We start from the raw sequence: 27346 nt of genomic DNA on the forward strand, positions 1-27346 counted from the left end.
TCAAAATACATGTGATTAATCAATGGTTTGCATGCTATATACATTGTTTCAATATGACGACAAACGTAAACTATGATTTCCTGATTTCCTGACTATTTCCTGCGACTTTGAGCTGTTTATTTGGTATATTTAGATATTGTAACTCACTGGGCTAACTGAACTACATTGGAAAGGGTTTTTCCAAGAAAATTTGTAGATTTAATTTATGATTCAAAAGGATGAATACACAGTTTCATTGTGGTCTATATGCCCCATGGTTTCATAATGTGAGGAACGAGACACACTAGTAATTCATTAACTCTTCGGAACTCAACGACTATCCCACCATGCTGTGACGTACTACATCCGTACACTTGGAGTACGTACCTGCTGACCGTATGAATGTCTCTGTGTATCTATAGATGTACATCGACTATCCAGGTAAAGGCAATATGAAACACTATTGAAGCAAGATATGACATGGAATGAACAGCAATACCATGTACGTGTGTTTTTGCCAGGATAGGTTTCGGATTAAACCATGCAGTCGTTTATTTATAGTATATTAATAGACCCCATGTGATCGTACACTCCATACAACAGCATTACCTCCACGACATACCACACTCATCTGTTTAAGGGCCTTCCACCAGCCCAGTTGAGTAACTCGCTTTGCTTCTAAGCTGCTTTAAACATTCGCGTTTCAAAGTAATTCTCATACACGATTAGGGAAGACGAGCACCAAACAGATGCCCCTACTGTGGATAGGAGCATGCACTTCCGGTCTTACTGCAGGTATGCGGTATTCGTGTTGTGTGTAATTTACCACTAAGCCTACTGTTATGTAATTGGGATTGGACGCCAGCGTTTAGGAATTGAGCGACGAGATTTTACCGAAGACAGTTCCTAGCTCTTAATGAAAGGAATGTGTATTCCGACAATATTATGAGATATACGTCAAAGTCTGCTTCAGGCTAATTTGGATCTGGTATGCTTAATCATGGAGCTGCCATACTGAGTATCCCGATGGATGGTGTTTTAGAAGGAGCAGAAGCAGTATGGGATCGTCAATGCTTCACAGTGAAATGTACACTTGATGTCGTCAGTGCTCGGATACGTTTGTTCGTTCGTTCGTTCGCTCGAGTGTATCGCGAATGTACCTGAGAGTAAATGGGTATCTGATAGTATTCTAGCTAGTGCGTGACAACTGTTTGTTAATATAGCCTTTAGCTCAATCCCTGAACCATATTATTTTCCCTCCGGTCCAGCACTGCCTGCAAACGCTCTAAACGAAGCAAGTCTAGATTTTATCAGGAATTCACCATCTCACTGGGCCTAATTTTCAGTTTAAATGAAGACTAAGCGTTAGTTTGGTGGTGATGCAAAATCAATACAACATCTCCGGCCTAAAGAAACACATAAAGTCTAAGTAAGTCCAGTTTGTGGAAATATACCGCTCGGTGGCATTGTCACAAGACAATGCTCAGTACCACTGTCGCTATAGAGCAGTCTGAATAAATATACCGAATAGTATCACTGTAAAAATACCTGTCTGCAGAAATTTACCGCACGGTACTAGTGTAAAAATACCAGTTTGTAGAAATATATTATCACAGAGCCATTGTCACAGGAACAGTCTGCTGAAATATGTTACTACGATTCTCACAAGAACAGTCTGCAGAAATATATCACTCACTACGATTGTCGCAATACCTGTGTGTAGAACGAAATCACTCACTACGATTGTTGCAGAAAGAGTGTGCAGATATATGTCACTCACTACGATTGTCACAGGAATATATCACTCATTGCGATTGTCACAGGAATATATCACTCACTGCGATTGTCACAGGAATATATCACTCACTGCGATTGTTGCAGAAAGAGTGTGCAGATATATGTCACTCAATACGATTGTCACAGGAATATATCACTCACTGCGATTGTCACAGGAATATATCACTCACTACGATTGTTGCAGAAAGAGTGTGCAGATATATGTCACTCACTACGATTGTCACAAGAATATATCACTCACTGCGATTGTCACAGGAATATATCACTCACTGCGATTGTCACAGGAATATATCACACACTACGATTGTCACAGAAATATATCACTCACTACGCTTGTCCCAATACCTGTGTGTAGAACGCCGGAGAGCGGAAGGTCGCGGGTTCGATCCCCGACCGCGTCGTATCAAAAGACGTTAAAATATGGTACTTGTTGGTCCCTGCCTGGCGCTCGGCATTAATGGACTTGTCGGCTCGGAGTCAGTATAATGTGTCTGAGTGGGGTATTCATGCTTCACTGCGGCATGGTATCTCAGTTGGCCAGCACTATAAAACCAGCTTAAGTCTGGGCTAGTACAAGCAGCCGCACATACACATACACACGCATGCACGTCGTCATATGAGCGAAATATTCTCAAGCACGACGTTAAACCCAAATTCACCTCACCTCACCTGTGTGTAGAACGAAATCACTCACTACGATTGTTGCAGAAAGAGTGTGCAGATATATGTGACTCATTACGATTGTCACATGAATATATCACTCACTGCGATTGTCACATGAATATATCACTCACTGCGATTGTCACAGGAATATATCAGTCACTACGATTGTCACATGAATATATCACTCACTACGATTGTCACAGGAATATATCACTCACTATGAGCCAATAAAGACTTACAGGTCTTTACTTTTGCAACTCAGTATGAATGTAGTCGCCAGCACTGTGGAAACAAGACAAGTCTGTGGAAACACGACACGTCTGTGGAACTATACAAGTCTGTGGAACTATAGAAGTATATTGAACTATAGAAGTCTGTTGATACAAGACACGTCTGTGGAAACAAGACAAATCTGTGGAAACAAGACAAGTCTGTGGAGCTATACACGGCTGTGGAAACAAGACAAGTCTGTGGACACAAGACATGTCTGTGGAATTATTCTAGTCTTTGGAAACAAGGCATGTCTGTGGAACCATACAAGTCTATGGAACTGTACACATTGTTCTCACAGCCATTGCTTGGTAAATCCATATGTACACGTTAGCCTCCTTTGTTCCATGTCCAAGTATCGTGACCTTGGTGAGTTCACACCTGTTAACGTGACAGATTAACTCGACATACTCACAAGTATTATACGATCATGGGTCAATGACAGCAATTATTGTTTCTTCCATTTACATGATATGGCCCTGTAACAGAGGATACAAGCACTGTGTAGTTATCCACCCTTCTTTTATCTATATCGGTGTGCCAAATTCACCATTCCAAATCACCTTTGTATATGTAAGGAGTCAGTTCAATTCCCCGATTTACACATTAGTGAGGTTTAGATGTAGTCATAAAGCCTAGTTTGATAGTTTCGAAAACATGGACTCACTTCTCACAGTTTTATTAAAAAATCAGACCATCACAACTTTATAATCCTTATATAAAACTGTAGGACATATAACAACCCAATGATCAGCCATCTATTTAATTAATAAGGCAACATGAATATAGGCTAATGTTCGTGTAGGTGCAATGTGTAGTCGACATCCTTTGAAGACAAGGTGAATGCGGCAGAGGAATGTTCTTGTTGTTTTATTGATCGAATTAAGCGAATCTCCATCTGTGTGTTTAGTCTTGAACAGGGTCTGCCTATCATGTGGTCAGTGTACGGGTTTCTTAATTAGTTCAGCAGGCATGTTTCAATGGTGTATAGAGGTGTTATATTTCCATCACCTTTCCGCTGAACTTGTGACCTCGGGATTTTGGTGAATCTAGAAATAGACAATTTGTTGTAGATGATTAGCCTACCGCATGTAGTCTTCAGTCAACATCCAGTATCGCTTTTGTTTATTGTATCAACAGCACAGGATATGCCTGCCAATGTTTATGTCAGAAGGATTATACCAAACATTTGGTTCATATGTAATTCGGAATATCAATTACTTGGAATCTGTTATGTTACTCTTGACGTTTTGTTAGGATTATTCCTCATGACACCACTCACAGCCTAGCCTTCATTGACAATCCTCTCGTCCATGGTTAAGGGGGACGGTGGAGTAGCCTAGTGGTTAAAGCGTTCGCTCGTCACGCCGAAGTTCCGTGTTCGATTCCCTCAGGGTACAGTGTGTGAAGCCCATTTCTGGTGTCCCCCGCCGTGATATCGCTGGAATACTGCTAAAAGGGACGTAAAACAAAACTCACTCACTCACTCCATGGTTTAGATTCCACGAAATATGTGTCTGTCAATCAATTATCCTATTCATGATATCCCGATTTTGCATTGTCTGTTGAGACCTTACATGCAGATATAAAGCGTTCGGACAGTTGCCTGATTATTGTAGTGCCAGGAAGTATTAAATCTGTCCGCAGACATTCCCAATCGTGGACGATATAAATAGCAACGATTAATAACATGTTCGAACGTTTGGTCTAAGAGTAAGTAAGTGAGTGAGTGAGTGAGCGAGTGAATTTAGTTTTACGCCGTTTTTAAGCAATATTCCAGCAATATTAGGGTGGGGGACACCAGAAATGGGCATCACACATTGTACCCATGTGGGGAATCGAACCCGGGTCTTCGGCGTGACGAGCGAACGATTTAACCACTAGGCTACCCCACCGCCCCGTTTGGTCTAAGACAAGTTAAAGATAAACTATATTATCACTTCGTTTCTGACATTTTAAAAAGATTTCAACACACTGTCAAACATTTGAACGATGGTGACCACGACCTTCAGATATGGTATGTTCTTGTTTGTGTTTATAATTACTGGCCATCTGCTAACTCGTCTTAAATCTGGTTGTTCCTTAAATTGTAAACAAGTATGATGATGTAAATACACTTGAACTTATTTGCATGTTTGAATCATCCCATCAAAGCATTCGTACCAAACGTTATATGTCCCAGAATCAGCTAAAACTCTTCTTATTGCCGTGTTTATCTTCGATGACATTACTTATCTGTAGCTCTTCTCCCATCTGACACACGTGTCACGACACCTGTCAGCCAGTTATAAAATGAGCAGGTTATTTCAACACTTGTTCTAAAGTAGCTTCGGTATAAACAACGAGGCTGGTCTTGCCGAGAGACGGCGTTGCTAGGAGGCTGAACGTCGGAGAGACTGACTTCAGATTTCAAGGTTTGATACTTCCGCAAGCAACTTCACATGTTTGGTGATTCTTCTCCCACGATAACAAGGAAATATGCCAGCAATGTGACGAAAACGATTACACGGAGCTGCTGGCTCATTAACCATCTACACCGTTTTACCTGGAGTCGAAAAAAGTAAAGGTGTTCGTTGTTATCAAATCGGCTCCATTTCAAATACACAGGTGTGATACGATGTTTTTATCATTCGTGAAGATTGATGGACAGCGACAAACAGCTATAAATCGTTTATTCACAAATGACCATAGCTAACATTGTTTTAGGATATACCTGCATGTATTCACGTGGACAAGTCGCAGTTACTCGACATCGATCACCGTTTCCTCATACTTGACAGTTCTCATGTAATCATTCTTTATAAATATAACTGTATTGACATCAGTGAATGAGTTTTATACACATATCATCTCGACTTATATACTTACTAGTTAACAGATATTAACAGATATAAATGATAAACAATATTACAAATATTAACAGAAATATATGATGGAAACAATTCAAAACAGTCATATCAACAGATATATATATACATATATAATATACAAAATTACACCATAGGTACTACACACATACATATAAGCATAAACATATAGACATAGAGCTTCTAAGTTCTGATAAACAAGTGGATATATCAATGTAAAGTTCTTGCCGAATAGGGGCGGTGGGGTGGCTCAGTGGTTAAAGTATTCACTTTTTACGCCGAAGATCCGGGTTCGATTCCCAACATGGGTACAATGTGTGAAGCCCATTTCTGGTGTCCCCGCCGTGATATTGCTGGAATGTTGCTAAAAGCGGTGTAAAACTAAGCTCGCTCGCTCTTGCCGTACAGAAGAAAGCAACGTTCACCTTCTGAAGCGACCGTGGTGCCCAAATTTCAATTTAAATATGAATCAATTGACCTGCAACTACCTTGTTGAATGTGGGCGTGTAAAGATGTTAGATACAAGTTAATTATGACTGATATTTGTTTCTGTTGGCAATACGAGCATACATCTGCAGCATATCCGGCCTATCAAAACACTTGATTTTCATTTATCAGACATGAGAATATTTTGATAACACTTCCCCATCTGCACTTCAAACATTATCTGTATATCCCCAAGTACAGAGCAATTACTGCGGGGAATCTCCGACCAGTGATAAATAACTCTATAACGTATCTGTTCTGGGAATGGCTCGACTGTTAATTCGCTGAACACATACCAGTTATAATCCTACCCTACCGTGATTGTGAGTACCCGTGGGATATAGGAAGATCGTACCAAATCCTAGTTCCATGCCACTAGACCGTATATTATTGATGGTGCGGTTCTTCCGCTATTGGGTTTTAAAATGTTTACGTTTTTACAGGATAGTTATGTTGTCTGGAGGAGTCTACAGGACGATACTCCCCGCTCAGATAGATAAGAACCTACAGGAATGTAGAACATTCATGCCATGCGGCGTTTGTTTAGCACACCGCTTGTTTTCTGCTCTTGTTATATGTTTTTAATTGTTGTATCCTAAAAAGTGGCGCACTTATCATACTGGATGCTAAGGGACATTCCCCTTTTCCTGCAAACTATATGTTTCCTTGGTATTGAAGCAATGTAGACAATGTTAATCCCAATTCCAGGAATTAGGTCACGTGAAATCAGTGTAGAGGGGTACTGACGTCACATGTACGTGGCCTAATTACTGTGGTTCACGCATGGCCAACCCCATCAACCGTTCATCACACGAGATGTAGCATATACACCCCACATGTACATGTTTAATACTCGCTGTGCTGCTGACTAAACACTCCTGTGACCGCCGATGGATATCGTGTGATTTATCTTTACCAAATTCGTTTTGTCCTAATCTCTTCATTGTGGTGACTGAGCATACCAACTGTAGCATTCACTGACGGTGATATTAAGTGTTGTTCTAAATGGAAAGTATGTGTCTTCGTGGAATACATCATTCGGAAGGGTGATATTTCAACATAACATGTTTCAGCGGACAGGCATACGAACAGTGTTTATCACTGATCTCCGTTAATTATTGTAGTGTTAATTGAATGCCCAGGGTTTATCGATCTCTTTGGTATCACCTTATAGTGGGTAGCTTCTTCTTGGGGGAAAATTTCGGGATGAATACGAAAGAAGTTGAAATTGTACATGTTTAGTGAATCCGTGATGATGTATAGTGAATAGCTGATACTTAGTGAACAGCTGATGTCTACATTACTGTAACTCTGACTACACCATTAAATCTCAGATGCTTGGTCTGTATCACTGATTCTCTGATAACTCATGCTTCTATACTCTTAAAAACGTAGGGGAACCTGAACTTTCAGTTTGGATAGGAAGTATAAGCAAGAACTTTTCAAAGACAGACATCTTATGAACGCATCACCATTTCTCTTTATCAACGCCCCTAAACGCATGGAATGCACGTGCACAACGCAGTCGCCCCATAAACGTATGGTGTCATTCTTGGTTTTGACGGTTTTCAAGAAGGTCGATAAATCACTGTAAACCATTAATATCGACATTCATCTTGCATCACACAGTTGTTAGTGTTTGTTTCTAGCCGGTTTTTTTGTTTGAAAATAAAAATCGTACGCATGCAAATTTCGCGTCATACACCAATCCCCATTTCTGGTGTTTCCCGCCTTGGAATTGCTGGAATATTGCTAAAGACGGCGTAAAACCATACTCTCTCGCCCATACACAAATCATCTTTCAAGGGCGATTACTGTTCAAACAACAATTGTCACCAGGAAGAGCAAGTGGTGGTGCACTCTCAAAACATTCATTATTATCATATCAACATTGACTGACTCCGATATATCTCCCAGTCTTTTCAATCGTAAATTAACAATGAAGTTCCCCCACTTTAATTTGAGAGTATATTTACCGAATCGCTAGTGTAGATATTTCTGTGTATCATGTAACAACTAGGTTTGCAGGCAAGATAATGCCAATTGATAAAACGGTATCTTTTGTGGTCATAACTAAAAGATAAATATCAACATTTAACAGACAGGGTACGTACAGCATACAGTGTTTACAAACAAGGTATCACCTGTTTGTACTGTTAGTACCTGCATCAGGGATCTGGGTAAATTACTGGCACCATTGTTAATATCATAACATCTAGTATACGGATACCCGGTGTCTAAAATGTACATAGAGGGGGCATTGTAAAATGTTATACAACATTCAAGATATAAATTACGATACCATTTAGAGGACACCATCTAGACCTGTGCTTGCAGGCCTCTTCGTCTTGGGGTCTTTTCCCTAATTTGGAAGGTTTGTGCCGAAAATATGTCCCAGATGTTACCTTGTTTCACCCTTGTTTGATACCTGACTCCATTTTGTAAAGCTTTATGCACGCAGATTAAAAGTGTCATTGACGAGAGTAGCTTCCCTTAGATAAAGGACGTCTCCTCTAACGCGTGGACCGATGAACAGTACGGGAGGGCAATCTCTAATGTGCGTATATGTAGTTATACCACTGCTTGAAAATGATAACACATTTTGCTCAAATGATGAAGCACTGACCTACTGACGTCAAAGGTCTTTATTATGCATGAAGGCCAAATCAAAATATGTTGGAAACAAGATAAGACAATTAAAGGTTTAACAAAATCTGTCTCTTTTTATGAGCAGTATATAACGTATTTGCATACATTTAATAATGATTCATTTGAAGCGGAAGTTAACAGGCTTTTGAATATAAATATATTTGAAATTCGGTTATAAACATGTGGAAAATGACGTAATCATTCTTCAGAATAATATTTTCATGCGAAAAGAAAATGGAATTCATCCTCTATGCCGAATTTACAAATAGGACATGGGCGTAGAGATACATCAATATTTAACCATCTCACTTCATTTATTTTTAATAGCAATAAGCCTGTTCGGAATTTTATAAGAATATTTCGATATTTAATTTCATGTATAACACTTGAATATTTTTCAGGTTCTAGCACACTCTTACACTCTCTATACAAACTGTAGCGTGAACAGTTGCCAAGAGTACATTGCCAATATTGTAAAAACATATTTACACATATATCTCTAAAACATCTAAGAAAATCAAACTTATTACCAACACTTTTTGTCAATCGTACAAAGCCAAATCCATGTGAAAAAAGTATATTACGAACATGAGAACCGTAATTATTTTGCCCAATGTTATCTTAAAATATAATGACACGTCATATGATTTTTTTTTGTATTCTACCAGAGTGCATTTCTGTTAGTTTTAACCAATATTTAATAACTCGACATAAGGCATTTGTGCACGAAGTGTATCGTCCACATTCATCATATATTATAACATTAGGCGTTTGTAATCCTACATGTAAAAATCTCTTACATGGAAGCAAATGAACATTTTTATATTCTCATAGCGACTAATCCCCCATACCTCCGCACCATAAAGTAAAATTGGTTGAATTTGTGTATCAAATGTTATAAAGAATACCTTAGGATCAACCACATAAATCTTTCTTAAGAAATAGTAATAATGTTCTTTTCCTTCTCAGTGCTAGATCGTGTATACATTTATTCATTATAACGTTGATGAAATATTACACCACGATATCTATACTAGCCACATAAAGAAACTGTGCATTGTCAAAATATTATCCCAGTTGATAAGTACGATAACAATGTCAAAGGTACTTATAAACTTTAATGGAGAGATCATGAGACCATAACAAGTCGGGAGAATTTCAATTGAAAAGTCAATCACAATGACGTCACGAGTCCACAAGCGGGACTGGGGTCAAACGACCATGTCACAAGCTCAATAACGGGTATGTCCACCATCGGCATTGAGAACAGCAGTGCATCGACGACGCATAGAGCCTATCAAACGTGCAAGGGAGGCTTGTGGGATGTCACGCCAGATTCTCTCAAGTTCAAGTGCTGTTATTTCACCCCAAATCATCACGGAACCACCCCCAAAGCGATTCCTCTCCAAGACACAGGCCTGTGCATAACGTTCTCCCACGCTTCTATAGGCACGTTGACGTCCATCACTATGGGAAATGTTAAACCTGGACTCATCTGTAAAAACAACATTTCTCCACCAAACCAAGGGTCTGCGGACATGATTTCGGCACCACAGTCAGCGAGCTTGTCGATGACGTTGTGTCAGGACAGGCCGTATGGCGGGACGTTGTGGTCTGATCCCGTGATAACGTAAACGTTGTCGAACTGTGTTGGGGTGGATACGGCGAAGTCCTGGGATGGTTCGGGCAGTCATCACTGCAGTCTGAAACCTGTGGCGAAAATGGGTCACCCTTATCCATCTGTCCTGTCTTGGCGTTGTTACACGTGGACGTCCAGAACGTGGCCGATCGATGACGTCATTTGTGTTCTGGTAGTGTCTCACCAGTGCAGAAATGGTGTTCCGGTGGCAGTGTAAATGTGCAGCCACTTGTCGTTGAGACATTCCCCCACGGACCATCCCAATGGCTTCATGACGTTGTGCAGACGTGAGCCTTGGCATGCTATGCGTTTCAATAGCCGTTTAATTTTTTGAACGATCGCAAGGGCAGGGGTTGAGCTGTGTGTGGCATTCATTTGCTCTGTTTCTCTTTCCCGGAATGCACGTGCAACAACGTATTGCACGTCTCAAGGACGAACCCACTGACGTCACGGAACGTGGCACGTGCATTCATGTTGGATACATGTCACTAATCTCTAAGTTTAAATCCTTATGTGTCTGCACAGGTTTGATAAATTTAGATTTTACATTTTTGTATGCACAATTTCTTTATGTGCCTAGTATATATGAATTGACAACATCAATACCAGTGTCTTTATAATACCATTAAACTTCTAAAAGCGACAATAATGGTTTTATGGAGGTTGACAGCATGACAACCATTTATCAGAATATGATTCTAAAATATTCAATTGTTTTGTAGTCCTGAAGCAACGTTAGATATGAGAATGACATCAAAAGTAATAGCAATATATCTAAGGAATCTGGATACAGCTGTACACCAAAAACCTACCAGTTTCTACAATAGCAGTACAATTCACCCATGAAAACGGAAAAAATAAGTGGACTTAAAATACACCCTTGTCTTAGACCCACTGGGCAATCAAAATATTATGTGTGAACATTACCGTTGCATTTTACACATGCTTTAACAGATACATATATACTTTTTAATGCAGCTAACATTTTGCCATTAAATCCAGAGTTTTGAAGACAATACCAAAGTTTATGTCGTGAGACGGAATCAAAAGCCTTTTTTAAAATATAATATAATTTCTTCTTTTTTCTTGATAAACATTTCTGAATTATTGCATTTAAGGTGAAAACGTGATCAGCTGTAGAATACTCTTTTCTAAAGCCGGTTTGAAATTTAGGTATTTATCTCTTATCGTAGCCGAATTTGTAAGTCTGGTATGAAGAATGCTCACATTCTCTGAAAAATCTTGCATTTTTTAGGTAAGGCCCGTAAGAAAAGTATTTTTCCACAGCATAATTACTTATTTGTTGTAAATATAATATTCTACATAAATAATAAGCACTTCGTATTCATTCCGAATCCAGAAATATTGATAGCTTCAATATGACTGTGTATATTCCACACTCATCACCCGAATAAACGATCTCTACCTACACCCCAACACGCTCATCACCCGAATAAACGATCTCTACCTACACCCCTACACACTCATCACCCGGATTAACGATCTCTTCCTACACCCCTACACACTCATCACCCGAATTAACGATCTCTTCCTACACCCCTACACACTCATCACCCGGATTCTATCTACACCCCTACTCGCTCATCACGTGGATTAACAATATCTACCTACACCCGTCAAGCTCATCACCCGGATTAACGTTATCTAACTACACCCCTACACACTCATCACCCGGATTAACAATATCTACCAACACCCCTACACACTCATCAACCGGATTAACAATATCTACCAACACCCGTACACACTCATCACCCGGATTAACGATATCTACCTACACCCCTACACGATCATCACCCGGATTAACGATATCTACCTACACCCCTAAACACTCATCACCCGGATTAACGATCTCTACCTACACCCCTACACACTCACCACCCGGATTAATGATATGTACCCACTCCCCTACATGCTCCTAACTCGGATTAATGATCCCTAAAACACCCCTTCACTCTCATCAGCCGGATTAACGCTGTCTATCTACCCCTCTACTCCCAAACCGTACACATCCCCTGGATTAACACTTTACCCATACCCTGCATACCCATCGTCCGGGTAACAACCCCTCCCACTTTACCCCAGCAGACACACTAGACTTTGGTAAGAGCATTCTGTTCATGGCGTTTAAATAAACATCCGCTCATCTTCTCAGATGTACTCAACACCATACAGACCCTGACAAAAATATATCGAAGAAAGCCCAAGCAAGTCTAGAATATGCGGCAAGTCTAGATTACCACAGTTTAAAGAAGAATGTCTTTGGGCTCCTTTTCGCTATATTTTATGATTTTTGTTGAGGAACTGTTGTTTTTTCTGTAAAAAATGTTCACGTCAGAGACTAGATGTTAGTCTAAGTGGCCTGTTGGCGTGTATAGTAGAATGCACCCCAATCTTGGTGAAAACATGTCACACCCATCATATCACAAACTGAATTGATCGTATGTGCTGAGACGATGTGCCATGGTGCCAAAGGAACGTTGACGAGAGTATAGTTTTATTGTAAGATATCTGCTCCTGAAAGCAATGCACACTTCTTACCTCGGTTCAAAGGATTTAATCAAGGTTATGATAGAGGTTTTAAACAAACCCCATTTGGCTAGGTTGTCGATTCCGTTTCTTCTATTCGGCATTCCCACTTTTCAAGCGTCCCGCTTATTGTTTTAAGGGTCGTCAACCACCGTTGAAGCCTAGAAGCCAAGTCGCGCGAGACTTTGACGCGAGTTTGGCAGACATCTTTGTTCTGTTGAGAAGGGGTTGAAGAAATTGAGCAAATTAATTGAATATATCGCTCTGCGTTTCAAGGATCCCCCGCCATTGTGACCAGGCTGTTCACCGCGACAATCAATACCAGTGCCTTCTCTCTTCGATTCACTCACTCTGCCCGACAGTCAGAGAATCACCGTTCAGCCTCGCACAAAAACGCCCCATTCTCCCGCTGGGTGAACCACTGTCTGAGATAAATCATATCCTCGTGCCTATGTACATAATTGCGGATAGGTTCGTGTAAATTTATGCATACTGTTTCAGCGTCGTGGCCTCGCTACATAGACCAAGCATGGCGCTCAACCAACCATCTTCGTCTGTATTAAGTACAGAACGACCGTACTGCGTTGTCATACACGGACTTGTTTCTATATCGATGCACACCATACGTACTTAGTCGTCGCCTTGTGGTATACGCGCCTGCTACACATCTGAGACTAATTCCAGGTCCCCTTCATTCATCGTTCTGACCTCAGATATTTCCAAGGTCATTTTGTCTGCAGCGTCATAGCAATTATAGGTTCCAAAGTGCAAATACTCTAGCCATAACTTTACCTTAGCAACAACATAGCAACGTCAAAACAGCTTTTCGAAATTTTCTTTACTAGAGCACAGCTTGGTTGAATAAGTGGAATATTGTTTTCATTGACAATGGTTTAGCATCATGGTTTGTATAAATTGATTTTCCCTTTCTTTGGCGTTGAGATGAGTGAGACGCTATGCGCGTTGTTATGATGGTGTAACTTGATTCCACTCAAGTCGATGATTTTGAACACGATTAAGAGTTGCAGCATGCTGTACTCGCTAGTGGGGATCACCCAGCACACTACAATGTTTTCAGTAATTAACCTTTTTCATTAAGTCATGGTCTTTTGGGTACAATTGCTTTTCGATGTTACATCGTAAGCTGTAATCGTTTCAGCTCTTTCCGGGCGAAGGATTGGACACAAAATATATAAATATGGACAGCAGATACGTCGAGTGTCTGTCTGGGCGGGTTAGTGCGCTTTGTGTAAAAAATGTAACGTTGTTGAGCTTTGGAATGTTGTTTGGTTTATCAACGTAGTAATATTGCCGTGTGGCAACATGATTGGTTTGGGGAGTTCTGCACCAATACAAATGAAATACACGTTAGGAAGGATGGTTCTTTGCTAAATTACCACGTTAAATTATTCCGATATTTTTTCATTTTGTATCAAAGAACATCTTCGCGTATAAAATGCTGTTATGCCTGTGTTTTGATACTGTTTATCAAGTGACATTTTAATCAAATATAACTTTTATGACAACATACGTCTGCAAGCAATCATAATAGCCTATGCTCGCTGGCGTGACACATTGAACATCGTAATGAAGGATTCGAACCCGGGTCTCCGGCATACGACCAAATACTTTCGGTTACAGATCTGAGACAAAATGATCTCTATGTTAACTAAAACGACTTTCGGTGTCTTATTTCCTTATTACGATCATTTAGACCATTTGTCCTTTTCTTGAACGAGTAAATGTTCACTGTGATACACCAGGCAATCAGAGGTACCGGACACAATGATCACTATGATACCAGACACAATTATCACTATGATACCAGACACAATGATCACTATGTTGGTGGACACATTAATCACTATGGTACCGGACACAATTATCACTAGGATACCAGACACAAAGATCACTATGATACCAGACACAATATTCACTATGATACCAGACACAATGATCACTATGATACCAGACAGAATTATCACTATGGTAGTGGACACATTAATCACTATGGTACCGGACACAATTATCACTAGGATACCAGACACAATGGTCACTATGATACCAGACACAATTATCACTAGGATACCGGACACAATTATCACTATGATACCAGACACAATGATCACTATGATACCGGACACAATGATCACTATGATACCGGACACAATGATCACTATGATACCGGACACAATGATCACTAGGATACCAGACACAATGATCACTATGTTAGTGGAGACAAAGATCACTATGATACCAGACACAATGATCACTATGATACCGGACACAATGATCACTATGTTAGTGGAGACAATGATCACTATGATACCAGACACAATGATCACTATGTTAGTGGAGACAATGACCACTATGATGCCAGACACAATGATCACTATGATACCAGACACAATGATCACTATGTTAATGGAGTCAATGACCACTATGATACCAGACACAATGATCACTATGATATCGGACACAATGATCACTATGTTAGTGGAGAGAATGATCACTATGATACCAGACACAATGATCACTATGATACCAGACACAATGATCACTATGATACCGGACACAATGATCACTATATTAGTGGAGACAATGACCACTATGATGCCAGACACAATGATCACTATGATACCAGACACAATGATCACTATGTTAGTGGAGACAATGATCACTATGTTAGTGGAGACAATGACCACTATGATGCCAGACACAATGATCGCTATGACGCTCGAATCAATGTCCACTCAGATGATGAACTTTATAACTTTATGCTACCAGAAACGTTTTGAAACTATGATCCAGGACCCAAGGTTCCTCATATTACCCAAAGCTCTCTCTGATGCACGATACACTGATCCATTTACGATACAAGTGTCACTGATCTGTGCATTACCAGGACAATATTCACTTTACTTGGATACAAGTGTCACGGATCTGTGCATTACCAGGACAATGTTCAATATACTAGGATACAAGTGTCACTGATCTGTGCATTACCTGGACAATATCCACTATACTTGGATACAAGTGTCACTGATCTGTGCATTGCCAGGACAATATTCTCTATACTAGGATACAAGTGTCACTGATCTGTGCATTACAAGGACAATATTCACTATACTAGGATACAAGTGTCACTGATCTGTGCATTGCCAGGACAATATTCACTATACTAGGATACAAGTGTCACGGATCTGTGCATTACCAGGACAATATTCACTATACTAGGATACAAGTGTCACGGATCTGTGCATTACCAGGACAATATTCACTATACTTGGATACAAGTGTCACTGATCTGTGCATTGCCAGGACAATATTCACTATACTAGGATACAAGTGTCACTGATCTGTGCATTACCAGGACAATATTCACTATACTAGGATACAAGTGTCACTGATCTGTGCATTACCAGGACAATATTCACTATACTAGTATACAAGAGGAAATGGTAATTTTATTACCCGAAATATTGCCCACGACTACATTCTCTCTGATACACGATACAATGGTCCATGTACACACGAAATAATAATTTGCATATTGCCGAGACAATGTGTACAATGATACACGAAACAATAATCTGCATATTACCCAGACAATGTGTGCAATGATACACGAAACAATAATCTACATATTACCGAGACAATGTGTACACTGATACACGAAACAATAATCTGCATATTACCGAGACAATGTGTGCAATGATACACGAAACAATAATCTGCATATTACCCAGACAATGTGTGCAATGATACACGAAACAATAATCTACATATTACCGAGACAATGTGTACACTGATACACGAAACAATAATCTACATATTACCCAGACAATGTGTTCAATGATACACGAAACAATAATCTACATATTACCGAGACAAGGTGTGCAATGATACACGAAACAATAATCTACATATTACCGAGACAATGTGTACAATGATACACGCAACAATAATCTGCATATTACCGAGACAATGTGTGCAATGATACACGAAACAATAATCTGCATATTACGGAGACAATGTGTACACTGATAAACGAAGGAATGTCTCCTGTATTACCGAAACACTAATGTTTGATATACACGAGTTAATATATCTTTGTATAATCCGATGTTCACTTGATACATGAGGCGATGCGATGATACCTGATACCTGAAACTCATAGTACGGAATATACTCTAAAACAAATGTGTTGTGTGCTACCTGAGACACCGAGAACATTTCAGATAGCATATTTGCTGAATTTACCCCGTCAGTCAGTCTTCCCCGTCTACTCGAGTACTGGAGTATGTTATAAATAACAGAATGCTTTGCACCAAGTACTTGAAGTACTCATGATAACTATTTGTTTTCCCGTCGTCACAAGCACAAATAAGTCAAGTGATTCGATAAATAACAATGGATCCCTGCCATGATGATGGCTAATCTTAGTGGACATCTGAGTTCCCTGTCCTTCGGTGCAACCTTCACACATCTCAGCTATGGCTATACTGCAACATGTATGAAAGTGGTTAGCCTCAACATACATCACGCAGCTCCTTTAATCAGTTTCCTCCAGAGTAATGGGCCTACCTAGCATCGTAGACTTCTCTACATAAACAGGTACATCTGGTGGGCTCCTCACACACACAGAGGAAGTACTTTCAAAGACTAGCTTCATTTACCCAGTGTTAAACACCTTCGATCCACTCTGTATTCCGAAACTAGGGCAGTTGCTTACTAACTGAACAGGCCAGTGTTTGGATAGAAACTTAAATCTCACCCTACCGACGAGGGAATGAAATAATAATCATTACAGCTCGCATCAACACTGTCATTATTACATGCCTTATAACCAACCATATCATTGCGATGAATTCAAGTCATCACGGCATTTTTTAGGTGCGTTTTGATTATATACTTTTAATGATATAATTTGATATATAAATAGATACTGCAACTAACTGTTTGGAATATCTATATCAGGAAATGGATATTGCTAGAAACTGTTTAAAACGTGTATATAAGTTAGGGCTGCGCAATATAACCGGTTTACCGGTATTTACCGGTTCAGACATGAAAACGATACGTATTGCGATACGCTGATCGAAAACCGGTATTTTGACTTGCATTCGGAAAACGTCGTAACACTCGGAAATCTTCGGATACTTCCTTGTTTCATTTGTGCCAAATATTATTCACATTTTTATTTTATCATGATTAAATTTTTTTATTAAAGCTTAATCAAGCATAGTGATTTCGTTGTGTTTTTGCTCTATAAATCAAGCATTAACTCGATTATAAGCAGTGTTTTGTTTAAGAATATTTCATGCAATATATTGCAATACATATCGCAATACATGCTTTCGCATCGCAATATATCGCAATATGAATATTTCCTGCAATACCCAACCCTAATATAAGTACAGGGCTCTGGTTACGAACGAACTGAGAGTATCTATCAGTAAAGGCACATGGATCTTTTAACGTCCATATGAGAAAGGGGTATTATTTTTACTGTTTTGCGTCTGTAGTGTAAAATAAGTAAAGGGGTATTGCTATAGGTTTCCAGGGCGTTCATATAAGAAAAATGGTATTTCCAGAGTGTCCATATGAGTAAAGAGGTATTGCTATAGGTTTCCAGAGAGTCCATATAAGTAAAGAGGTATTGCTATAGGTTTCCAGAGTGTCCATATGAGTAAAGAGGTATTGCTATAGGTTTCCAGAGAGTCCATATGAGTAAAGAGGTATTGCTATAGGTTTCCAGAGAGTCCATATAAGTAAAGAGGTATTGCTATAGGTTTCCAGAGTGTCCATATGAGTAAAGAGGTATTGCTATAGGTTTCCAGAGTGTCCATATGAGTAAAGAGGTATTGCTATAGGTTTCCAGAGTGTCCATATGAGTAAAGAGGTATTGCTATAGGTTTCCAGAGTGTCCATATGAGTAAAGAGGTATTGCTATAGGTTTCCAGAGCGTCCATATGAGTAAAGAGGTATTGCTATAGGTTTCCAGAGAGTCCATATAAGTAAAGAGGTATTGCTATAGGTTTCCATAGCGTCTATATAAGTAAAGAGGTATTGCTATAGGTTTCCAGAGCGTCCATATAAGTAAAGAGGTATTGCTATAGGTTTCCAGAGCGTCCATATAAGTAAAGAGGTATTGCTATAGGTTTCCAGAGCGTCCATATGAGTAAAGAGGTATTGCTATAGGTTTCCAGAGCGTCCATATGAGTAAAGAGGTATTGCTATAGGTTTCCAGAGAGTCCGTATAAGTAAAGAGGTATTGCTATAGGTTTCCAGAGCGTCCATATGAGTAAAGAGGTATTGCTATAGGTTTCCAGAGAGTCCGTATAAGTAAAGAGGTATTGCTATAGGTTTCCAGAGCGTCTATATAAGAAAAGAGGTATTGCTATAGGTTTCCAAAGCGTCCATATAAGTAAAGGGGTATTGCTATAGGTTTCCACAGCGTCTATATAAGTAAAGAGGTATTGCTATAGGTTTCCAGAGAGTCCATATAAGTAAAGAGGTATTGCTATAGGTTTCCATAGCGTCTATATAAGTAAAGAGGTATTGCTATAGGTTTCCAGAGCGTCCATATAAGTAAAGAGGTATTGCTATAGGTTTCCAGAGCGTCCATATAAGTAAAGAGGTATTGCTATAGGTTTCCAGAGCGTCCATATGAGTAAAGAGGTATTGCTATAGGTTTCCAGAGCGTCCATATGAGTAAAGAGGTATTGCTATAGGTTTCCAGAGAGTCCGTATAAGTAAAGAGGTATTGCTATAGGTTTCCAGAGCGTCCATATGAGTAAAGAGGTATTGCTATAGGTTTCCAGAGAGTCCGTATAAGTAAAGAGGTATTGCTATAGGTTTCCAGAGCGTCTATATAAGTAAAGAGGTATTGCTATAGGTTTCCAGAGCGTCCATATAAGTAAAGGGGTATTGCTATAGGTTTCCAGAGCGTCTATATAAGTAAAGAGGTATTGCTATAGGTTTCCAGAGCGTCCATATAAGTAAAGGGGTATTGCTATAGGTTTCCAGAGCGTCTATATAAGTAAAGAGGTATTGCTATAGGTTTCCAGAGCGTCTATATAAGTAAAGAGGTATTGCTATAGGTTTCCAGAGCGTCCATATAAGTAAAGGGGTATTGCTATAGGTTTCCAGAGCGTTCATATAAGAAAAATGGTATTTCCAGAGCGTCCATATGAGTAAAGAGGTATTGCTATAGGTTTCCAGAGAGTCCATATAAGTAAAGAGGTATTGCTATAGGTTTCCAGAGCGTCTATATAAGTAAAGAGGTATTGCTATAGGTTTCCAGAGCGTCCATATAAGTAAAGGGCTATTGCTATAGGTTTCCAGAGCGTCTATATAAGTAAAGAGGTATTGCTATAGGTTTCCAGAGAGTCCATATAAGTAAAGAGGTATTGCTATAGGTTTCCAGAGCGTCCATATCAGTAAAGAGGTATTGCTATAGGTTTCCAGAGAGTCCATATAAGTAAAGAGGTATTGCTATAGGTTTCCAGAGCGTCTATATAAGTAAAGAGGTATTGCTGTAGGTTTCCAGAGCGTCTATATAAGTAAAGAGGTATTGCTATAGGTTTCCAGAGAGTCCATATAAGTAAAGAGGTATTGCTATAGGTTTCCAGAGCGTCTATATAAGTAAAGAGGTATTGCTGTAGGTTTCCAGAGCGTCTATATAAGTAAAGAGGTATTGCTATAGGTTTCCAGAGCGTCCATATAAGTAAATAGGTATTGCTATAGGTTTCCAGAGCGTCTATATAAGTAAAGAGGTATTGCTATAGGTTTCCAGAGCGTCCACATGAGTAAAGAGGTATTGCTATAGGTTTCCAGAGCGTCCATATAAGTAAAGAGGTATTGCTATAGGTTTCCAGAGGGTCCATATCAGTAAAGAGGTATTGCTATAGGTTTCCAGAGCGTCCATATAAGTCAAGGGGTATTACTATTTGGTATTTAGATACATAAAAGTAGGGGTATTGCTATTTGGTTTCTTGATATTACCACCGCAGTATTTTTTATTCCTAGGCGACCAAGGTTATTTGATGTATTGCGTATTTTGGTCCAACAGGCGGGAGCACAGTGCATATCTACAATGATAATAAAGAGCAGGAGGGCTACATCATGTGCCATACTTTAATAATAGGTTTCTGTCTCTATCTCACTACTAATATGAATTACTCTGGCGTAACGCAAATGAAATAACTATCTCTTGTTGTGTGTAGATGTCCATCACTCATTTCTACCAACATGAGGTTTATTCATTTTGGAATCAATTCAGTCGCACTCAAGGCCATGAGAGTTCTACGGTTATCAATATTTGATTACTTCCGCTTGCCTCGTTCTCATAACTTTATACTAGCCATTAGGCGGAAGTAGTATTTTCTGATACGTGAGTGTTGCCAGTTCATTCCATCGTGCATAACATCATTTGATCAGCCTTTCACCAAACCACATTTATTCAGAACATTACAGGACATTATGTAATGAGCACGTCCAACATCTGTTTGCGGTAGGGATTGATAAATATTACAAAGATTATGAATGTGCATTATGATAACGTGAACAATTACATTGTTTATATGCACAAGTCAGCTTGAATATGGTGCAGTGGCAGATCCAGAGGGATGGGGGGGGGGGGTGGGGGGTTCCAGGGGTTCGAACCACCACCCTTTTGAAAATGACTAAAGACCAGATCGAAGTTAATGTATTGCAATGGCGGAGCCAAGGTGGGGTTCAGGGGTTTGACAACCCAAACCCCACCCCCACCCACCCCCTGAAACTTTCTGGATCCGCCTATGTGGTGCACATGTACGAGGCATATGATGTAGACAGAATATAGGCGCTATTACAAGTGTGTTGTGTCGACGGAAGAATGATGTGTTACTGCAATATAATATAGACTTGTAGATATTAAAATAATACAATTATGTTATGTGAATAGAATACACGGTGGACATAAAATGGGTATGTGATCTGAATATGAATACGACAGATCATTTCGACTGAATATGGGCTTGTTGGATGCATTGAACATAAGCGTTTTAGATAGACAGAATGCAGGAGTGCTGTAATACCTGTGTTATGTGAACATGGAAAAAGTGTGCTAGATGACTAGAACGAAGGTGTGGTCTATGTACTGAATAGATGTGTATTAAATGAACACACAGCAGTTGTGTTACGCGCATAGACTACAGATGTATGAGGTGTATAGGCTTATGTTATTTCTTGTGAAGGAATGTTTTTTGCGTGGACAGAATACAGCTGTGTTTTGTTCATGGTCAGAATACACGTGTGTTGGACAGGATACACATGTGTCTGATGGACAGGATATATATGCGTATTGGAAGGACAGAATTCAGATGTTTTAATTTTGTTGATTTGTTTTATTTATTTATTCTTTTGTAATTAATATTTTATTTCTGAGTCCCTGTTACATGTAGAACCAGATAAGCAGGGTAGTGCTGGGCTGGATCATGTAAGGAAAGAAATCATCTTGGATCATCTTTAAAAGAAACAAGCAAGATTATACCAGAGTTGAAAAGGCAATTGTTATACATATTGGTTTTGTTACTGAGGTTTAAATTAAGGTCATGGACTCAAATATTAAAAAAAAAATTAACTCTGACAAAGACACTCATTTACACTCAGATTCACTTACACTCTTCACTAAACCACAAAAAGGTTTAACATAGGCACCTAGAAAGATAAATTTCAGTTGTCAAGAATGGTTGTACTCATTAAATCAAGATCACTGAGTTTCAGAAATCGACATATCTACATAAGCTAGTCCATAGTAAAACACCCACTTTGTATAGAGCTTAGCATATTGGCTTTGGCTATAAGCAATATTTATTTTAATGATCTACCTGCTGTGAATGTAATGTTTAAAGTGATTAACAATTAGGGTTGTTTTCAAAACTGTACATTTATAGATGTAGAATTTAGCTAAAAGCAACAGTAGGTCAAACACATCATCAGTATATATATTTTCCTTTCCAGACCAAACAGAATAAGTTGAAGGTCAAATTTCAAATTATGGATATGTGGGCACTTTTCATAAAGTAGGCTTAATAGTGATTGCCAAAACCATTGAACTTGTTTACACTACCAAAATAAGAGGGTTATTGTTTCAAATTCAAATTCACAAAAAGAACATAAATTACCATCAGTTAATTTAATTTTAAATAAAAATGAGTTAGTTGATAAACTTCTGTGAATAATTCTGAACTGAATCCATCTGAACTTGGTATCTAAAGTAGTCTAAAGTGACTTGTCAAATATAGGTTCCCAGTCTAATTGAACAAGAACCAACTCCTCCCACTTATATTTAAATTTAAGGTGGTCATGTGTTTTATGCCGACCGAATACTAATGTGGGAGTGAAGTGTGGACAGAACACAGGTACAGTGTAATATAATGATCGGAAAGAATGTTGATGTGTTCAAATGCATTTGGTGGAATAATAATAAGTTGATATTGTTTAGGGCGGACAGGATACATTCGTGTTCTGTGGACACAATACATGTGTTTTCGTGGATAGAATGATGGATGCATTAGGTGGACACGAGACGCGTCTTGGGTGCCTTAGGAACTATACGTGTCTAACCACTGAGTTTTGCGTGCACGGTATACAAATGTTGTATGTACTACAAGCTTATAATAGCAATACATCGCACTTGTTACCGTTAATGATTTACTATGCATGTTCATACGATCATCGATGATCGATTGGCTGTGTGTGGTCCTGTGCATGGAGCTCAGGTCACAGTCAGGTGAAGTTAAGCAGCGTTGGACGCGGAGAGTTCTTAAATGGGTGGCAGCTTGACTCCTGAGAGTTTCTAGGATTTCAGTCCTGCCCCGCAACGAAGCACTTGTGATACATGTGGTCTCAAATGAGTTTGTTCAAAATTGCCTCTGTTCACCCAGCAGAAAACCCGGTGGGATAAGTCATGTGACTATAACCTATCAGGCAGCCTGGGTTATCCGGGGTCATAAATGTGCTGTGCTATTCATTGCTAGCGTCATGAGCATGCGTGGTTAGCGCTATATAAATGAACATATTATTCGCTATATAAATGAACATATTATTCGCGATATGAATGAACACATTATTATTGTTTACTGACCATGATGTTTTGTTTATTGTTTCAGAGGGGCTGTCCTGTTCGATATTGACCTCTTAAGCTTAGAGATCAACCAGTGTGCTAACGACGACTCACTATTTGCAAACACACACACTTGTCGCCCTCCCACTGCTAAAGTAAGTACCTTCAGTATCACTATGTCATTTGCTAATGAACACGAGAGATCCTGAAAAGGGGCAACTACAGGTGTTTCTCCTTTGTGTAAGGGACACATTAGTCATTAACGCCCACGTTCAATAAGCTGTTCTGGTTAACACATAACCAGTAGTCGATTAATGATAACACACACTCCGACGTTGTAATTACCCGGTTATCAACTTGTTCGGTGGTCAGAAACAGCTGATGGTCACCTTATCAACTCGTGAATGAGTGAGTGAGTAACACCAGAGTCACCGATATCTCACCAGACCTGTAAAGATACGGGTCTGCAAACAGGCAATCCGGTGACTGAAATACTGAACAAGGATCTATACTTTCAGGGCACAGTAATAGGAAGTTCACCATTTGAGTGAGTGAGTGAGTATGGTTTTACGCCCCCTTTTATCAATATTCCGGCAATATCACCGAGGGGGTCACCAGAAATGGGCTTCCTTTCACCATTAGAAATTAGTGACTTATATTTACCTGTTATATAATGGGATTATCTTTTGTGAATAGGATTATTTTTTGTAAATTTTAGCGACAATATCAATTCCATAATCATAAGAAATCCATTGTCCGAGTAAGACTATATCACGAGCTTGTGTCATACGACTCGCCATCAAATAATGATATGCCAGGTGTTCGCAAAGAGGTGAGCCTACTATGCCCCACCGGAGGCACTCATCGCAAACACATGCAAGGCAAGTCAATTATCCACCTAAAAATACACGAACACGTAGTAAAAGTCAAAATAGGGAATTGCATAGGAAATAATTTCTTCAAATTTGAAATGTCTTCAAAATGCTCGATTGTGATCCAAACGTTGGGAAATGTAGACACATGTGACCGAAGCTGCGGGAATATTGCTCAACATAAATAGCAAACGTTTACTGTTGGGTTTACTGATTTTCTCTATTTCTAGTTCAGTTGGGTAAATCAGTGGACAGGAATTGGCTATTTGATTATTATTGAACGGTATCAAATTATCGATATGCCTGAAGCACGATATACCTTCTGTAAAAAAATCAGTTGACATAGAAGGATGTCAAATCTCCCGTCAATCCATATAGCCCACCCACCGTTCGTCCACCCTGTGGTACCAATTCAGTTGATATGTCCTGCCAGGCTTTGTTTCAAGCAGCGCCCTTCTCAAAATACATTTCGAGCATTTTGTGCTTACCTTGCACGTGTAGTGACTATCATATGTAACCTCACTGATAGTGTCAGTGCTCGTTCTATCTACCGTTGGAATGTCTGGCCCAGATTTTTTACAGCTGTATAATAAATCTGTTACTCAGTATATACCTGAAAATATAGGTTCTGTGTTTATGAAATTTCATAATATTGACAAAACGGTGTTAATATCTTGACGAACATGTTTTGGTTCAGTTATTACTTAAAACTCTCTGTTCGTGTCAAGGCTTCGAACGAAATTCTGTTTCACCAAGATTAAACAACAAGCCATCCATATAGATATATCCATTGTGTCCAAAACAAAGTTTTATTTGACCTGTAAGCAAAATAATAAAGCTATTAAACAACATTATTGTTTAATTTCCCAAATACATTGTCTATACAGTCGTAGGCTTGTGAAGATATGTAGATCATTGTACGATAGTGTACATACCTGTGATAGAAATATGGTATTAATTCCTTTTCATAGGTATCGCTTCGTGGGTTCTGCCTCATGGGTACCCGCCGCCATATGCCTTTCTTAAATTGAAGTGTTGCCAAATTTAAGTGTACCAACTTCAGCGCAGGTAGATGTGCATCCTCTTTAACTGACTCCCAAACTCCAAGACACCTGCAGAATGGCAGTCTTGTGTTAGTGTAAACTCAATGTCAAGATCAAGCAGAGATGAACCTTCACTGGTCGACCGCTACTTATGTCTTAGTATCCATGTTGGATTGAATCCTTTTCCACAAACTCATTAACGTGATCCAACATTCTGTTTATAAAGCCAGACACGAGTTATCGGTCTTTCCTGACCATGGTTCTTGGTCCCAGTAGAACTATTTGTTTTCTATTTGCTGTAAATGTTCTGTTTCATATATCCCATCATAGTATCAAAGCTTTAAACATGCGAGAGAATGCATACAGTTGGTGGGCTGGCTAGTTGGTGTTTAACGCCGCACTCAGCATTATTCCAGCTATATGGCAGCGGTCAGTAAATGATCGAATCTGGACCAGACATTCCAGTGATCAGCACCATGAGCATCGATCTACGCAATATACGATGATATGTGTCACCAAAATCAGCAAGCCTGACCAGCCGATTCTGTTTGTTTCCTCTTACGACAAGCATGGGCTGATGAACCAATTCTAACGCGGATCCTCAGGGGTAGAAAGCATATAGAGCGTGACATACACATGTGGTGATGTCTCTTACACGCATGATATTTCACTTGGTGCTTCTACAGATCACCTTCATAGGACCGTTCTTACAGTGCATGCATATGCAGTGACGTGAACCTTCAACACCCATTTGCATTTTAGAGAGTTTATCCATGCACGTGCTTGTTTCCTTCGTTTCATCGATATACATACCTCAGTATATAGAATAACCACATTTTAATGTGGGAAGTAACATGTTTACTGAACACGTGATGAGTGATGATAAATTACAAGCTTGGACACGCTAGAAACATGAGGACAAAGGATAATGACAAGGAGTGATTGGCAGGATCCGGGACTGTTCATTGTGGTACCCGAATAATGCTGTTACACTCACTGTCTGCCGTACACAATTATCATATTAAAATATGACATTGTTTGCTTCATAATGGGAATGTGTAACAGAGGATCCATTTTCCCTTGTAAATTCCCCCGTTGGAAGAATATACGTGCCAAAACTTCCTTCCCGAAAATGTAACGAAGCTGATATATTCCACACCTGCAGGCCTATCGTACACCTAGTATATATTTATTCCAACTCCCAAACATTTAAGGGGGAATGAATTATCCTATATAAATGGATGTAGGATTTCCTCTCAAAAGCATTGGGCTGTGCGAGATATTGCCACCCATACTAGTACGCCTTCGTACCTGAGCGAGAACATTTTCATAGTGACGTGGTTACATTATGTCTTCCATTGGTGGGTAGGCCACTTAACAGTTGACTAACCCCGACGTTATTCTGTTGTGAATCAGCC

General features: G+C 39.4%; 1 protein-coding gene across 1 annotated transcript in view; it reads left to right on the forward strand.

Moving 5' to 3' along the window:
* The window catches only part of LOC124253958 (probable G-protein coupled receptor 158), a 104261-nt gene that overhangs the window by 36374 nt on the left and 40541 nt on the right, over positions 1-27346 (forward strand). Inside the window, exon 2 of the mRNA XM_046687806.1 lies at positions 24060-24168. Coding sequence (XP_046543762.1) covers positions 24060-24168 — 109 coding nt within the window. The remainder of the gene's footprint in view (positions 1-24059; positions 24169-27346) is intronic.

This window comes from Haliotis rubra, unplaced genomic scaffold, assembly GCF_003918875.1.
Source record: "Haliotis rubra isolate DU_JTF1 unplaced genomic scaffold, ASM391887v1 Scf56, whole genome shotgun sequence".
Lineage (NCBI taxonomy): Eukaryota > Metazoa > Mollusca > Gastropoda > Lepetellida > Haliotidae > Haliotis > Haliotis rubra.